A 17,736-nucleotide genomic window follows, 5' to 3' on the forward strand; every position below is an offset into this window, starting at 1 on the left:
TAGTTTTATAATCATATACATAACTTATGTGAACTAGCTGTCAATAGCTTGAGTAATAAAATACATGAAAAATGGTTAAATCTTTCTTATTAAACGAAGCATTCTTTGCTTTCATGTTCACATATTGCATATTCTAACATCGGAATAATTCGAACAATTAAAATCAGGTAAGATTCCTGTTGTGTAACATTTTCTTTGCGTTTTTCACGATTCAATTTTTTCGTTACACCGTCCGGTAAACATAACTTCCGGATTTGCCACATCAACATGGAAGCACTGTACAGCATTCCTTTCACGCTTTTAGAAGTCCCTCACTTGAAACTTAAGAGGCCGACATGGATAAAACAGCCATCTGCAATGACCATGTTTGCTTTTGTTCTGCTGTCATATTTCCTTGTTACCGGAGGTGTGTTATATTTTGCTAAGTGTCAATTTCGTAACTGGATTCCAAATAGTCCAACTTGTTGACGCTCTCAAATATTAAGCTACTTTTTATATTGGTAATATTTGGAGCGTACAGCCGGGGAAGGAATAAAACAATGGTGGAAAGTTTTCCTTCTTTGTCTATATTGTTGCGCAAGGATTTTGTGTGCAACATTCAAGCCCCGATATCAGACACTTAATATCAACAGATTTCAATAATATTTACATAGCTGTGTAGATAATTCATTTCTCGATCATGTTCCCTAAAAATTATGTAATGACACTTTGAATTTTGCACACCTGAGCAATTTAAATCGACCACTATTCAATTTTTCAATATCTCTCGATTCGCTCGCTGTGTAGATATAAATCGATAACACAACCTCGATGTAAGCATGTGATTTAAATGTGAAGAATAAACGGCTTAACATACAGTTTGCGTTTGTCTGTTGTGGCTCAGAGCGTTATATAGTAAACTGATGTTATAGACCAGTTCACGCGTGACGTCACGCGCACCTGCGTGTTTACATCCGGGCTATCAGTGCTCACTCTGGCCTTCAGAAAATAATAGCCATATTTTTTTCCTTAAAAAAATAATAGCCAAAACATATGCGGACTTTTCCGCAAAACGGTACTGAAGGCAAAAAGAAAGAAAAAACCATGAATCTCATTTTATCTATGTTTTATTAAATGTATATCTATTGATTTAAGTTATAATATATATATATATATACTCAAAAACAAGCATAATATCAGTGTGTCATTTTCTTATAAAATATTATCATGGCTTTACAATAAAGTATACAATCAATGTTGTGGGTGTGACTTAACAAACCAGATCTCAGCTACAGTTACATACACATAAGAATTAAGGGCAGAGGCCCCAACCCACCCAGAGCACTAATTATACTATTTTTTATAGTTTTTCCAATTGCAATTTTTGGTGAATACTCGAAATATTATAAACCACACCTTCCGTATCACCGCATGTGTATTCGTCATTCTATTTTTGCTGTTATGAACTTCGAAAATAAATCATAATGGACGAAAAAAATACAGTATCCGAAAACGGTAATCCGAAAAATTGTACGCGTTTTGCACATGAAATATGCATAATATAAAATATTAATATGCATAATCTAAAATGTGCATATCGTTCGACTACTTTATCTCTTAATACGGCGTTTGCCATCGGCCGCAATATTGTAGGCAGAGGCCAATATCAATTGTAAATGATTTATTCCAAAAATAACACTTTCGCAATGCCGATCATGTTTACATCAATTAACGTCACAGCGCGTGAGTTAAAATACACCACCTTAGTGTAATTCCAAACACGTGTTTCGTTAAAATTAGCTGACCATGGCATATGCCGGGTCCCTTTGAATTGGGAAAACCAGGTTACCTGGTTAAAAATTTGAATCATTATGTTAAAGCAGACGACAAACAGCGGTAATTACGGGGATAATTAGTTGATGGCGATTAAATAATTATTTCATCAAGCAATTTTCAACGAAATCTAATTGCAGAAAAAACGGCGTGCAAAACAAAACCAGCCAACAATATTAGCGTCGATTTTCAATAATGACGATTAAATAATAATTGGCGAAAAGTTAACAAAGATCTAACAGTTACCGATAATTGGTAAAGCACAGGGAGATTAAAGACGTTTTTTCCGAAATATATCACTGCTGTCGGACACTGATTGAGAAAAATGCTCTAGGCCACAATGTCGCAGAAGTTATTGACGCGTGTATGACAATACACAGGGTCGAGTGTGTACACAGGTAATCTCGTTATCGATTTTTCCTGCTTGATGGCCCGATTTGCAGGCGTTTCGCAATCGCGGGACAACATTTAGTGGCAATTTGTTTTTTATGTAGGCGGATAAAATAATCGCCATTTTTTCTAGACAATTTTAAGAAATAATAGCCAGTTGGATAAAATAATCGCCATTGGCGATAATGTCTGGCAGCAGCGTGAGCACTGGGCTATATTGGTAGTCAAAAGAAAGATACAATCAATGGGGAGTAATAGAGCGTGAACGGTTATATTTAAACGATTATATTTAGATTTTATTTTTCAACATGCCAACAAGTTGTTCTACATTACTGAAACAAATAAGATTGAACACAATGAATACATAGATCAATTCCAAATAAAAAACATTTACAAATTAACCATAATGGTATTTGTCTGGGCAGGGACCTATACCCTGGTCCGGGAAAACTAACATGTTGACTCATTAAATAAACATTTAATTTAATTAAATGCAATAGTTTTCATTTGATTGTTTGCATCAATCTTAAAATCGTTTAAGCCTTTGTATTCTGGTGTTTAATTGCCCCTTTGTTCTGCCTAATCCGATTATCTCGTTTTGATCAGATATTGTTCAGACCTAACTAACAACATGGTGTCATAAATCACACTAGGTGGCAGATGAAAGTCTGGTCATTAAATTAATTGATGATGCCACCATGTCTTCACTCTGGTAGTATTAAGTAACTAGGCATTTGGTTGAATAATTTACCGCCGACATACTTAACAGTTGCTTAAATTAGATATGTTACATATTGTACAAATTTGAAGTCTATAGATTATCGGAAATTGAACACGGTAAAGATACAAGCCCGTTTTATTTATAAAAAAATAAAGTATTTATGAATTATAAAATGTAAATAAAAAATATTAAACGTATTTAGCGGGCATCGGTTAATTATAAATACGTCATTCCGTATGAAGATGTAATGTTACGGCAATGCGCGAAATACATCATAAAAACAAGAAATTACGTTTGACATCAATGGGGGTAAATAATAATGAAACAATATATATATATATATATATATATATATATATATATATATATATATATATATATATATATTATAATATATATGTATATATATTATGTTGTGTGTTTGTGTGTGTTAAATGTTAGATAGTTGTCACTCATACTCGATCACTAGTAACGAGTTTAAAATATACATGAATACACAGTTCAATTTGCATCATGTAAGGTTGTGTTTTTCAGTTGTATGTTAATATGCCTCAAGTCATTCTCTGAACAACACCCATCCAAATTAAAATTACATGTAAATACCGTCATGAACTTTGCTTTTAATAGGGCTTTGTAGTACGTTTATTTTCAATGAAACACTGACACATTCTATCACTATTTTTATATTACTCTAGTTTACGCATGCAATTGATAATTATAATTTTATAATTAGATGTATCATTATTTTTATTGAAGCTTTTCTGCAAATAATTATACGGCTAATGCATAGAGCTCTTTGTTGTGTCGAATTGTCTGTCGTTCAGTCTTCAGACAATCTTAATTACTTTGATGCTTATGACGCGTTCTTTTAAAATGCACATAAATGTGTTAATGCATTCTTTTGTCACTTAATATTTTATTTTCTAAATATTATTTAGGTGTTGTTTTTTTAGTTTCTCTTCGATTTATTGACTAAACAAGTCTCGTTATCCATATGCTTTGCGTTAGCTGTAAGCAATGCTTTTGACTACCAGTGCATTGCGCATGCGCGAAAATCAGGAATCAAAACAATAACAATGAACTGGTCTATTATACTTTTCTTGATTAATTGAGCATTGTTTTTTAGGTCATCTATTTTTTGAAAAAAAATTATGAGCTATTGTCATCACCTTGGCGTTGGCGTCGGCGTCCGGTTAAGTTTTGCGTTTAGGTCCACTTTTCTCAGAAAGTATCAATGCTATTGCATTAAAACTTGGTAGACTTACTTACTATCATGAGGGGACTGGGCAGACAAAACTAGATAACTCTGGCTTGCATTTTAACAGAATTATGTGCCCTTTTTATACTTAAAAAATTTAAAATTTGGGTTAAGTTCTGTGTTTAGGTCCATTTTATTCCTTAAGTATCAAAGCTTTTGATTTCATACTTGCAACACTTACTAACTCATAAGGGGACTGTGCAGGCAAAGTTATGTTACTCTGACTGGCATTTTGACAGAATTATGTGCCCTTTTTATACTTAGAAAATTGAAAATTTGGTTAAGTTTTGTGTTTAGGTCCACTTTATTCCTACAGTATCAAAGCTATTGCTTTCATACTTGCAACACTTATTAAATATCATTAGGGGACTGTGCAGGCAAAGATATTGTAACTCTGACTGGCATTTGGATCGAATTATGGGCCCTTTATACTTAGAAAATTGAAAATTTTGTTAAGTTTTGTGTTTTGGTCCACTTTACCCCTAAACTATCATAGATATTGCTTTTATACTTGGAACACTCGCAAATTATCATAAGGGTACAGTAAAAGGACAAGTTGCATAACTCTGGTTGTCATTTTTACGGAATTATGGCCCTTTTTGACTTAGTAACTTTGAATATATGGTTAAATTTTGAGTTTCGATCCACTTTACTTCTAAAGTATCAAGGCAATTGCTTTCAAACTTCAAATACTTTCAGGCTATCATGAGGTTACTGTACCTGGCAAGTTGAATTTTACCTTGACCTTTGAATGACCTTGACTCTCAAGGTCAAATTATTAAATTTTGCTAAAAATGCCATAACTTCTCTATTTATGATTGATACTTTGACAAAACTACTCTTACCTGACATACCACAATAGACTCCACCCAAACCATCCCCCGTGCCCTATCCCCTCCCCCCCTCCCCCCCGAATCCCCCCCCTAATTTTTTTTTTTTAAGATCATCTCACAAATAACCACCACCACCCTCACACTATACTATAACCACCCCACCCCCCAATTTGTTTTTTTTTAAACGGTTAAAAAACACAAATATTTATTTTTATTATTTAATGTTTGAAATACCGTCCAACCATCGCACCCAAGAATACCCGAATTCACCCCCCCCCCCCTAATTTTTTTTTTTTAAGATCATTTCACAAATGACCACCACACCCTCACACTATACTATACCCCCCCCCCCCCCCGAATCCCCGCCCCCCTAATTTTTTTTTTTTAAATCATCTCACAAATGACCACCACACCCTCACACTATACTAACCCCCCCCCCCCCCCCCCAATTTCCCCCCCCCCCCTGTTTTTTTTTTTTTTTAAGATCATCTCACAAATGACCACTACACCCTCACACTATACTATACCCCCTCCCCCCATCCCCCAAATTTTTTTTTGAAACGGTTAACAAAACACAAATATTTATTTTTATTATTTTATGTTTGAAATAACGTCCAACCATCGCACCCAAGAATCCCCCGCATTGTTGGAAGATAATGTAATAAATGTCCACGCCCCCACACCATACACCCCTCTTCACTCCACCCCTCCCTCCTTTGTGATTGAAAATGAGAGTCCCTTCACCTTTAAAAAGAAAATAGATGAGCGGTCTGCACCAGCAAGGCGGTGCTCTTGTTTTCTAAAGTGACAATTAAAAATTTGCAAGTTCTGAAATAAATAACATCTTTTATTTTTATACAGTACATAAATAATAGTGATACAGATCGTACAGTATACCGTCCTATGTAAGGTAGAATGAAAGTACAGATAACAACACAGACAGAGGTGCGAAAAAGACATGAATAAAAAGTTGCTGAAACTTAGAAGAGTGAATAGAAACTGCACCATATCTGTTTTGAACATTAAATCGACAAAGATCAGCATACTAGATCTACTTAGGTAAAAGTCGATGTTAAAAGCTCATGTTAAATAAAATTACGTGTACACGTTACAACGTAATGCCTTCTTCTGATTGGTTCATATTTAAATCAGTTTCATGACATGGCCACAGGTCAGTGATTGTTTTGCGATTTAAGCAGAAGTTTAACTGAAGTATTTATGCCTTTCTAACTTCAATTCGCCGATATTTGAGATAAAAATGGACTTCTGAACTAAAACATTATGAGTTGGTAATGTTATTTTGCAATTTTACGCTAATTGATGAAAATTTAAACTTTCTGGTGTCTACCACATAATTGATCCTTCACCGATAAGATGTTCCAAAGAATTTAGCCCATATTAAAAGTATCTCTAAATTCTTTGCGCGTCTTATTAATAAGATCCACCACATAATTGATCCTTCACCGATAAGACGTTCCAAAGAATTTAGCCCATATAAAAAGTATCTCTAAATTCTTTACGCATCATATAAATAAGACTAGATTCCAAACTGTTCACTTTTCAGTTGTAATTTTATGACTCAGTCAATTTTAAAGCCACTATTCGGTTATATTCCAAATTGCAAAAAGTATATTAAAAAAAAAATAGTAAAAATTCCCAATCCATGAATGTTATAACTGATAGGCCATCATCAAAGTTAAATTTAGTTGTCAATTTCCAATTTATGTGTTCATTTCGAGTCCTGTTACTGTGGGTCAATTGGTCATTGTCAGCTCGAGTACTACTTAAAATTTACCCCAGGTACTCTTTAAGTACACTTAAATATATTGCAGGTACCAAAATTATACTGAAACATCCCCCGGAATTCTAACACTAAATGGTCGTTGTTGGCTAATTTTTTCAAATTAATTATGTTCATATTTATGTCAATATTCTGTAAAACACCTACTCATAAAAGCATGTTGAGGCAGGTTTTGTTCAAAGAGAATTCTGTTGTGTATTCCGTAGAGTGTTTAACGACATCAGATTTTGTGCGGGAATAAAACACTGGTACAGTCTAAATTGGCCAGGTACGTTTTGTACATTTTCTGTACCCGGGGTACATTTAAGTAGTACCCAAGCTGACAATGACCAATCAAGCTTAACTGTCAGTGCCGTTAAAAATTCTACCAGATGAATGAAAAGCTTGACACTCACATTTGCTTTTGCAAAGTTGGGAGAAATGGGCTTAATTTGGAAAGCATCGTTCAACATTTGTAAAGACTCTTTCGGCTTTTATAACAGACTGCACAAGCTAATCTGGGATGACACTGCATAATTGTATATTTCTGTCATCTTATTGAAGCCTACATTAATGTTAAATGCTGATTTTGAGATGATATATTGATTTATTGCAGGTATTATTTATGATGTGATAGTGGAACCACCCAGTATTGGCTCAACAACAGATGAAAAAGGAAACTCAAAACCAGTATGCTTTTTAGAAAAATCAATTAAGATAAGCAAAAGAAAGTAAAAGAATATCTAAAGAAAGAAGTATCTTGAGTATTTTTATATTTAATGTAGAAAAAGTGTTTTGTCTTAATGTTCAATGTCAAAAATGTTTTCATTTAATTCAAGTTAAAGTAATAAATCTCTAATGTAATTGGATATTCCTAAGTGAGAAAAAAACATTATAAATTTGTCCAGGCTTCCAGCCCAAAACCTATCAGAGATTGGAACATGATCTTATTTTGTTTATTACACAGGTTCTTTGTTAGTTTTACTGTCCCCAAATAGTATTTGTATACAAAACAAAATTCCACAAACATGTTAATTTAATTGAAAAGATTTTGTGTGGCCGGTGTCTTTTCATGGTCACGTGGTATATCCCCCATGAAATACAGATGAAATTTTTTGTGTGGCCAGAGTCTTTACAAGTTCACACCGTTCACCCACCTTGAAATGGAATATTTTCATCTGCTTTCATTTTCAGGTAGCCTTTATGCCATACCGGGTGAATGGCCAGTATATAATGGAGGGCCTGGCGGCCAGTTTTCTATTCACACTTGGAGGCCTGGGGTTTGTCATCCTGGACAGAACCAACGCTCCAATAATGCCTAAGCTAAACAGAGTTCTGATGTTTTGTGTAGGGTTTGCCTCCATTCTCATCTCATTCTTCATGTGCCGAGTGTTCATGCGAATGAAGCTGCCGTGAGTATTTCACTTCCTTATGTAGTACTGTCACTGTTGTTAATTTGTTAGTTACAAGTGAGTATTTCACTACCTTATGTAGCACTGTCACTGTTGTTAATTTGTTAGTTACAAGAAGGCTCCAAATGTCATCATTTCAATGGATAACAGCATTTTTTTCCTTCTGTATAAAATACCAGAAATCACACTTTCCCAGACATTTTCCAATGCTGTCAAAAAAAAAATCCCAATTGAAGGTTTCAACCACAAGTGGTTAGCGTGTGGCTATGATATTTATTAGTAAAATCATCATGTTTAATGAAAAATAATTGAATCATAACAAAAAATCAAGTTTTTTGGGAAAAAAATTCACTATCAAACAAGATATATGTTTCACTCAAAATCACCCCCAAAACAGGGTTCATCACTTCGAACAGCCATAACTTCATCAATTATGCAGCTATTTCCACACACCCGGTCTTATTCAAGAAATGAATTTCCTTTCTGGAAATGTACACTTCTTGCAATATTAATACAAATGCTTTGTCAAATTTTAAGAAATAATATGAAACACATCTTGCATGACCTACTAGTTATCGATCAGAGCGATCGAAGACTGAAATCTTCACGGAGTTAAGGGCATTTTCCTTGCAGGGTTCACGGATCTAGTTACCATAATTCAATAAAACGTATGAAAAACATTCTTACCGTTCTTGCCGTTACATTATGCATCAAAATTAACTGTCCAGTGCCGTTTGAACCTTTGTTAACATACATTTCAACTGGCCTACATTTTAACCCTTAAAGCGCTGGAGCTGAATTTTAAAGGCCTTTGCAAACAGTTTGGATCCAGATGAGACGCCACAGAACGTGGCGTCTCATCTGGATCCAAACTGTTTGCTATTCTGATAGTATTCTTTGAAAAAGATCAAAGAAAATGCTAATTTTATAAATTCAGCAGAGGACATTTTAGCAGAAGACAAATTACCCAGCATGCAAAGGGTTTGGAGTATCTTTACTCCTGGAGATTTCATTCATTAATCGGATCTGATCTAAGACTAGTAGGTCATGCGAGTTGTGTATTGTATTATTTCCTCAAAATTTGACCCAGCATTTGTAAAAATATGTACATTTCCGGACAGGCATTTCAGAAAATGTGCCGGTCCGGAGAAAATTTAGCCGGACCGAAAAAAACATTACAACTATGTACATCATAGAAACGTAAAAACGACATATTGGATGATGATCATCCAATGTAATATGTAACAGGGCATCTAATTGGTCAAACTATATTTATCTGACCAATGATATCCATTTAGGCATTATAACAACCTAAACTAAAGTAAGAAGAAGTATCGAAAATACACTTACTTGAACAATTTAAAATGATAACATTTTTGGAGACCTATGACAATTGCAAGTTATAAAGATGTCACTAGAACATTGTTTATATTTAATAAACAACCTTTTTAAAGCCATGCTTCATAAAGAATTTCATATTTTAAATTCCTTATCTTCACGAACAATATGTCAAAGCTATCAAGATCTATTTTGATAGAACGCAGTTGCCAATTTTTTGACTGAGTTTGAAGTATGTGTTGTGTAACCAGTTGGATTTGCTAATTGAACGTAACAAACTTATTGCAAACATCACAACAATGAGCGATTTCATGTTCATGATGTAGCAAGGGGTTTGCTCTTGGAATTTTCAACTTTGAAAAAAATGTGATTTGTTTGCATTCATTTCACATTTGCCGGTCGCCAGGACCGACATTCTTGTTAAACCTGCAGGACCAAATGGAAATCTACTGGTCAGGACTGGTGGACCGGCAATGATTTAGTTATTTTTTCAATGCAGCTCTATGGTTTGAACCTTAGTGATAATATAGACAACTTGACAATACTTAAGTATCAATTTTAAAGTATTTGGGAACAAAAAATCACATACACCAATTACCCAATATGAAGACTTCACAATGCAAAATTTCCATATTTCAAGGTTTTTCTCGCATATTTTCACAATTGGGCTGGTACCGGTAAAAATCGCTAGATAATATATTCATTTTCTATGCTAGTCTGTCAAAATGTCTGTTTTCAATGGAGCCATGGATTTGAAAATTGATTATAACATAAGGCTATGCTCTGAGCCAAACACCCATTAGTTTAACGTTCTATTTCCCCCTGAAAGTGCTTTTTCTAGCCCACAATCTTTTTTAACCAGGTTTTCAACCAAGTTTAAAATCCGTGTTATTTGAATGGGATATGATGACCGGGCAGTGTCAAACAGATGGTTTTCTGACAATAACTTAAGTTCGCAGTAACCGATCAGTGTAAACAATATATAAACAGAAGATTGACTTGTACAAGCCACAATCAAGAATGACATTTTAAAATATAAATAAGGTAACTACTGCAACACTTTTAAAACTGTGATCTCCCTTGTTAACAGCACTGTATATTTAGTGTCTGGATGATTTGCTCTTCTTCATTTAAATTGCAACATCACTTTTGTTACCAAACGCTTGGCAAATTAGTGGATTTTTTATGCCCCTGGATCAAAAGATCGGGGGCATATTATTTTTCGCCTGCCTGTGTGTCATTCATTCATTGTGTGTGTCCAAAAACTTTTACCTTGGTTAAAGTTTTGCAATAACTTTTGCATTATTGAAGATAGCAACTTGATATTTGGCATGCATGCGTATCTCATGGAGCTGCACATTTTGAGTGGTGAAAGGTCAAGGTCATCCTTCAAGGTCGAAGGTCAAATATATGGCTTCAAAGCGGCGCAATAGGGGGCATTGTGTTTCTGACAAACACATCTCTTGTTGCTAGTGTGTTTGAGAAAAATTAGATTTTGAATGTTTTCATTCGTCTCCTCCGAATAGATTATCTTTTCACTTGTGCGGACCTATATTATCTGTGTCCCCCACGAATGTACTGTCTTTAATGTTGTGCATGGACTCACTAACTTGAGTTTGGATTGCACCATCATCTAGTGTTAAGGTAGCTTAGGTTTACCTAGGCTTACATTAAGTCTTCGCTTGACATTGCACAATTGCTTATATTCACATCTTAAATGCAGATATCGGTGGAGCAGTTTTCATGTTTATTGTCCCCTACCGGTGAAACTGGAGGGAACTTATGGTTTGCGCTCTGTGTGTCAGTCAGAAAGTCAGTCTGTCCGTCACACTTTTCTGGATCCTGCGATAACTTTAAACGTTCTTCATAATTTTTTCATGAAACTTGAAACATGGATAGATGGCAATATGGAGATTATGCATGTCATTTCATTTTGTTCCTACGTCAAGATTTCTGGTTGCTATGGCAACAAATAACAAGAATAAAAAAATCTGACAATGGTGGAGTTTGACTGGTAGGGGACCATATTGCTTGGCAATCTCTTGTTAGCTCATCTATTTTTTGAAAAAAAATTATGAGCTATTGTCATCACCTTGGCGTCGGCGTTGGCGTCGGCGTCAGGTTAAGTTTTGCGTTTAGGTCCACTTTTCTCAGAAAGTATCAATGCTATTGCATTCAAACTTGGTGCACTTACTTACTATCATGAGGGGACTGGGCAGGCAAAGTTAGATAACTCTGGTGTGCATTTTGACAGAATTATGTGCCCTTTTTATACTTAGAAAATTGAAAAAGTTTTGTGTTTAGGTCCATTTTATTCCTTAAGTATCAAAGCTATTGCTTTCATACTTGCAACACTTACTAACTATCATAAAGGGGACTGTGCAGGCAAAGTTATGTAACTCTGACTGGCATTTTGACAGAATTATGTGCCCTTTTTATACTTAGAAAATTAAAAATTTGGTTAAGTTTTGTGTTTAGGTCCACTTTATTCCTACAGTATCAAAGCTATTGCTTTCATACTTGCAACACTTATTAACTATCATAAGGGGACTGTGCAGGCAAAGTTATGTAACTCTGACTGGCATTTGGACGGAATAATGGGCCCTTTATACTTAGAAAATTGAAAATCTGGTTAAGTTTTGTGTTTTGGTTTCACTTTACCCCTAAAGTATCATAGATATTGCTTTCATATTTGGAACACTCGCAAACTATCATAAGGGTACAGTAAAATGACAAGTTGCATCACTCTGGTTGTCATTTTTACGGAATTATGGCCCTTTTTTCACTTAGTAACTTTGAAAATATGGTTAAATTTTGTGTTTTGATCCATTTTACTTCTATAGTATCAAGGCTATTTTAGTTTAAACTTCAAATACTTTCATGCTATCATGAGGTTACTGTACCTGGCAAGTTGAATTTTACCTTGACCTTTGAATGACCATGACTATCAAGGTCAAATTATTAAACTTTGCTAAAATTGCCATAACTTATTTATTATGCCCCCCTTCGAAGAAGAGGGGGTATATTGCTTTGCTCATGTCGGTCGGTCGGTCGGTCTGTCGGTCGGTCTGCCCACCAGGTGGTTGTCAGACGATAACTCAAGAACGCTTGGGCCTAGGATCATGAAACTTCATAGGTACATTGATCATGACTCGCAGATGACCCCTATTGATTTTGAGGTCACTAGGTCAAAGGTCAAGGTCACGGTGACCAGAAATAGTAAAATGGTTTTTGAATGATAAGTCAAGAACGCATAAGCCTAGGATCATGAAACTTCATGGGTAGATTGATCATGACTTGCAGATGACCCCTATTGATTTTGAGGTCACTAGGTCAAAGGTCAAGGTCACGGTGACCCGAAATAGTAAAATGGTGTCCGGATGATAACTCAAGAACGCATACGCCAAGGATCATGAAACTTCATGGGTAGATTGATCATGACTCGCAGGTGACCCCTATTGATTTTGAGGTCACTAGGTCAAAGGTCAAGGTCGCGGTAACCCGAAATAGTAATAAGTGTTTTTGGATGATAACTCAAGAACGCATACGCCTAGGATCATGAAACTGCATAGGTAGATTGATCATGACTTGCAGATGACCCCTATTGATTTTGAGGTCAAGGTCACGGTGACCCGAAATAGTAAAATGATTTTTGGATGATAACTCAAGAACGCTTTTGCCTAGGATCATGACACTTCATAGGTACATTGATCGTGATCCGCAGATGACCCCTATTGATTTTCAGGTCACTAGGTCAAAGGTCAAGGTCACAGTGACAAAAATCGTATTCACACAATGGCTGCCACTACAACGGACAGCCCATATGGGGGGCATGCATGTTTTACAAACAGCCCTTGTTTATGATTAGATTTGATTGATACTTTGACAAAACTACTCTTACCTGACATACCACAATAGACTCCACCCAAACCATCCCCTGTGCCCTCCCCCTCCCCCCCAAATCCTCCCCCCCCTATTATTTTTTTTTAAGAACATCTCACAAATGACCACCACACCCTCACACTTTACCCCCCCCCCCCCAATTATTTTTTTTGAAACAGTTAAAAAACACAAATATTTTTTTTATTATTTTATTTTTGAAATACCGTCCAACCATCGCACCCAAGAATCTACTCCCCCCACCCCCCCCCCACCCCCGAAATTTTTTTTTGCATTTTTTTTTTGCATTTTTTTTCGCATTTTTGGAAGATAATGTAATAAATGTCCAGACCCCCACACTATACACCCCTCTTCACTCCACCCCTCCCTCCTTTGTGATTGAAATTGAGAGTTCCTTCACCTTTAAAATGAAAATAGATGAGTGGTCTGCACCCTCAAGGCGGTGCTCTTGTTGTTATTGTTGTGTTATGCGTATGCAAGTGTAATCCTGATGGTCTGTGTTTTTGTTTTCAGGGGGTATTTGCAGGCATAGAGAAGAAATCCATCTGACACATACCATCACGTGTGGACATTATCTTACAGAAATAAATATTTTCATTTTGCTGTAAAAAAAAGTTTTCATGACAAAAAAGGTTAATATTTTAAATTTAGCTTGTAGATGAAATGACCCTGTTTTTAGTTACTTTATGTGATGTAATTGCATGATTTACCATGTGTATTAATGAAGTCAGAAAGAGATAATATATGTATAATTGATCATAAATGCACAGTTCTTATCAATGTTAAATTGTAAAACAGTTTGAACACATTCATCAATAATACAGTTTGTTTTAGAAAAATGTAAAACACATGTAAATCTGTACAATAATTACGTTTAATTTTGGTTATGCATTTACAGACTTGCCTAAGTTCGTCTTTGCAAGGAATCATGCTTGTACACATTGAAAATTGACATTTCTCATTGTGATTGTCAGTAATCGAATTGTTACAAATGTTTAACCCTTTGAGCGCTGGAACCGGATTTTGAAGGCCTTTGCAAACAGTTTGGATCCAGATGAGACGCCACAGAACGTGGCGTCTCATCAGGATCCAAACTGTTTGCTATTCTGATAGTATTCTTTGAAAAAAAGTGAAGAAAATGATGATTTTAGAAATTCAGCAGACGACATTTTAGCAGATGACAAATTTCCCAGCATGCAAAGGGTTAAGAGCACTTGCTTTTGTGGATGTGTTTGTATAAGAGTGTTGTGCACACATATTTTATTTAAAAAATAAACTTACTGATTTTAGGATTTGTTCTCACGAAGTAATGCAAGTTTTCACTTGGATGGCATTACACAGTTTAGGAGTAATTCAATCCTTTTTTGTCACAATACGTCCAAAATTGCTAGTATGGAAGTAACATGACTTACATAATTAAATTCATTAAAGTGGGACCATGGTATAGTGCACAAGTTGATGAACACAAAATTGAAACGTTACACTGGTATATGATTTTTCCTTGTTTCTTCTGTGTAACTATTTTACAATATTTGAGTAGGATATCATAGACCATGTGTGATGCATCAACTGATTCAACACATTTCAGTTGACCTATTCTCTTATCTTACCGGTACTTCAATGTAAAATGTAGCACAGTGTTGCATGATATTATTAAATGACTAAACATTCAAGTAGAAACATTTTGCAAGGATATAATTATGGGTGCAAAGATAATCTCCATACTGGAGTGATGAAAAATCAACAGATAACATTAATTCTTTAATATGTTGACTGCAGTACTATGGACAGGAAGGAAGTCATATGCAAACATCTCCTCCACTGTAAACTCAAATTTGCTTTAACGACTTAACCCATTTATGCCTAGTGGACTCTCCCATCCTTCTAAATTGGATCAATTTATTTCCAAAATTAGGGATGTCTAGTATATTTATTTCTATATTTAGATTATTTCTTACATAAATTCCTTTAAGCAAACAGCACAGACCCTGATGAGACACCGCATCATTCGTTCAGACCACGGAGTGTAATCTAGAGTCCGTGTTCAAACCAGGCACCAAGATTTCGAATGTATTGCGAAGGTTTAATTGCCGAGTCCCCTACTTTAATAGCTAACCCACTTACGTACTTGGCGTTGTTTCGACTTGAAAATAATATGACCTTGGTTTTGTCGGTGTTAAGTTTGAGCATATTTGTACTCATCCACGAGATGATATCGTGGAGGCACTTTTCAACTCGATTTAGTGTTTCGTCTTGAGCTGCTCCATCGGTGGGTTCAAAGGAAAAGTAGAGCTGCGAGTCATCAGCGTAGAAGTGATGCCCGAGTCCATGTGTTTTGCAAATTTCCCCAACAGGTTAAGTATACATGGTATAAAATTTTGGACCTAACACAGATCCCTGGCGGTCAGATAGGTAGGAAGCTACCCACTGTAGTGGTTTTTCAGCAAAGCCAAACTGTTGTTCGAGGCGGTTTAAAAGGGTTAGGTGGTCGATGGTGTCGAAAGCGGCAGAGAGATCCAGCATTATAAAGACAGTGACCTTTTTCTTATCTAATGATTAAAGGACATCGTTTTGAACTTTTAATAAAGCTGTTTCTGTTGAGTGAAACTTTTCCTGTATGCAGACTGGTTTTCTTCATTTAAATTGTTTTATGTCAAATGTTCATCTATTCTTTTGCTGACAACTTTCTCTAATAATTTTGAAACACATGGCAGATTCGACACCGGGCAATAGTTTTGTAGTGTTTCTTTATCTAAGGTGGGCTTTTTTAATAAAGGTCTTATGCGTGATGTTTTAAAGGATCTTGGCACACTTGCTGTTTCCATCGAAAGATTAATGATTTTTGTCACTTAACTATTGGTAGCAGTTCAGTTTTGCATTCTTTCAGGAGCCAAGTTGGAATAGGGTCAAGCTCGAAAGATTTATTTGGGGATTGCATAATGATTTTGTCAACTTCTTCCTCAGTTGACGGACGGAAATGTGTCAAACTGCATGTTTCTGCTGTTGGGTTATTATCATTACTGTTTCGAATTTGCTTGAGATAGGGCTTGTTCAGAGATATCTTTTTTGATACCTTCAACTTTATTTATGAAAAAAAAATTGAAATCTTGTGCTAACTCATCGGATGTTTAGCCAGACGGGAGAGCTATTTCAGATGGGCCATCTAGTAAGTGCATAGTAAATACAGCAAGACAGAAGCGCTTCCGTGAAGTAAACTCTTTCAAGGTACATGAAAATACACCACGAAGGAAGGCCTTTCTTGAGGTAAACTGGTTAGGGTACACGGAAAAGCATCTCGAATTAAGAGCTTTCTTGAAATAAACTGGTTAGGGTGGATGAAAATACACACCGACGGAAGCGCTTTTATGACGTTAACTGGTTTAGGGTACAAGAAAATACACCGCAACGGAAGGGCTTTCATGAAGTAAACTGGTTCAGGGTGCAATGAAATACATAACGACGGAAGAGCTTTCATGAAGTAAACTGGTTCAGGGTACAGGAAAATACTCCACGACGGAAGGGCTTTCATGAAGTAAACTGGTTTAGGGTTCACATAAAACATCACGAAGGAAGAGCTTGCATGAAGAAAACTGGCCTATATAGGGTTCACATAAAACATCACGACGGAAGGGCTTGCATGAACAAAACTGGTTTATGGTTCACGGATATACACCACGACGGAAGGGCTTTCATCAAGTATACTGGTTTAGGGTTCACGGAAATACACCACGACGGAATGGCTGTCATGAAGTAAACTGGTTCATGGTACACGAAAAAAACACCACGACAGAAGGGCTGTCATAAAGTAAACTGGTTTAGGGTTCATGGAAATACACCACGACGGAAGGGCTTTCTTCAAGTAAACTGGTTTAGGGTTCACGGAAATACACCACGACGGAATGGCTGTCATGAAGTAAACTGGTTTAGGGTACAAGGAAATACACCACGACGGAAGGGCTGTCATGAAGTAAACTGGTTTAGGGTACACGGAAATACATCACGACGAAATGGCTGTCATGAAGTAAACTGGTTTAGGGTATACAAGAATACACCACGACTGAATGGCTGTCATGAAGTAAACTGGTTTAGGGTACACAGAAATACACCACGACTGAATGGCTTTCATTAAGTAAACTGGTTAAGGGTACACGGAAATACTCCACGACGGCTTACCTGAAGTAACACAGGTTGAGGTACCCGAAAATCCATCACAACGGAAGGGCATGCGTGAAGTAAATCTGTTTTATGGTACAAGGAAATCAATCATGACATAAATATTATCATGAAGTCAA

At 35.9% G+C, this 17,736-nt stretch overlaps 1 protein-coding gene across 1 annotated transcript; it reads left to right on the top strand.

Moving 5' to 3' along the window:
• The first annotated feature begins 225 nt into the window (after window positions 1–225).
• Window positions 226–14,733, top strand: LOC127839421 (oligosaccharyltransferase complex subunit ostc-like). The gene is made up of 4 exons (XM_052367783.1): window positions 226–406; window positions 7,411–7,484; window positions 7,989–8,206; window positions 13,958–14,733. The coding sequence occupies exons 1-4, from the start codon at window positions 268–270 to the stop codon at window positions 13,974–13,976; spliced, it is 450 nt and encodes a 149-aa protein (XP_052223743.1). The 5' UTR covers window positions 226–267; the 3' UTR covers window positions 13,977–14,733.
• Window positions 14,734–17,736: the final 3,003 nt, after the last annotated feature.

Source organism: Dreissena polymorpha, chromosome 7 (assembly GCF_020536995.1).
Source record: "Dreissena polymorpha isolate Duluth1 chromosome 7, UMN_Dpol_1.0, whole genome shotgun sequence".
Classification (NCBI taxonomy): domain Eukaryota; kingdom Metazoa; phylum Mollusca; class Bivalvia; order Myida; family Dreissenidae; genus Dreissena; species Dreissena polymorpha.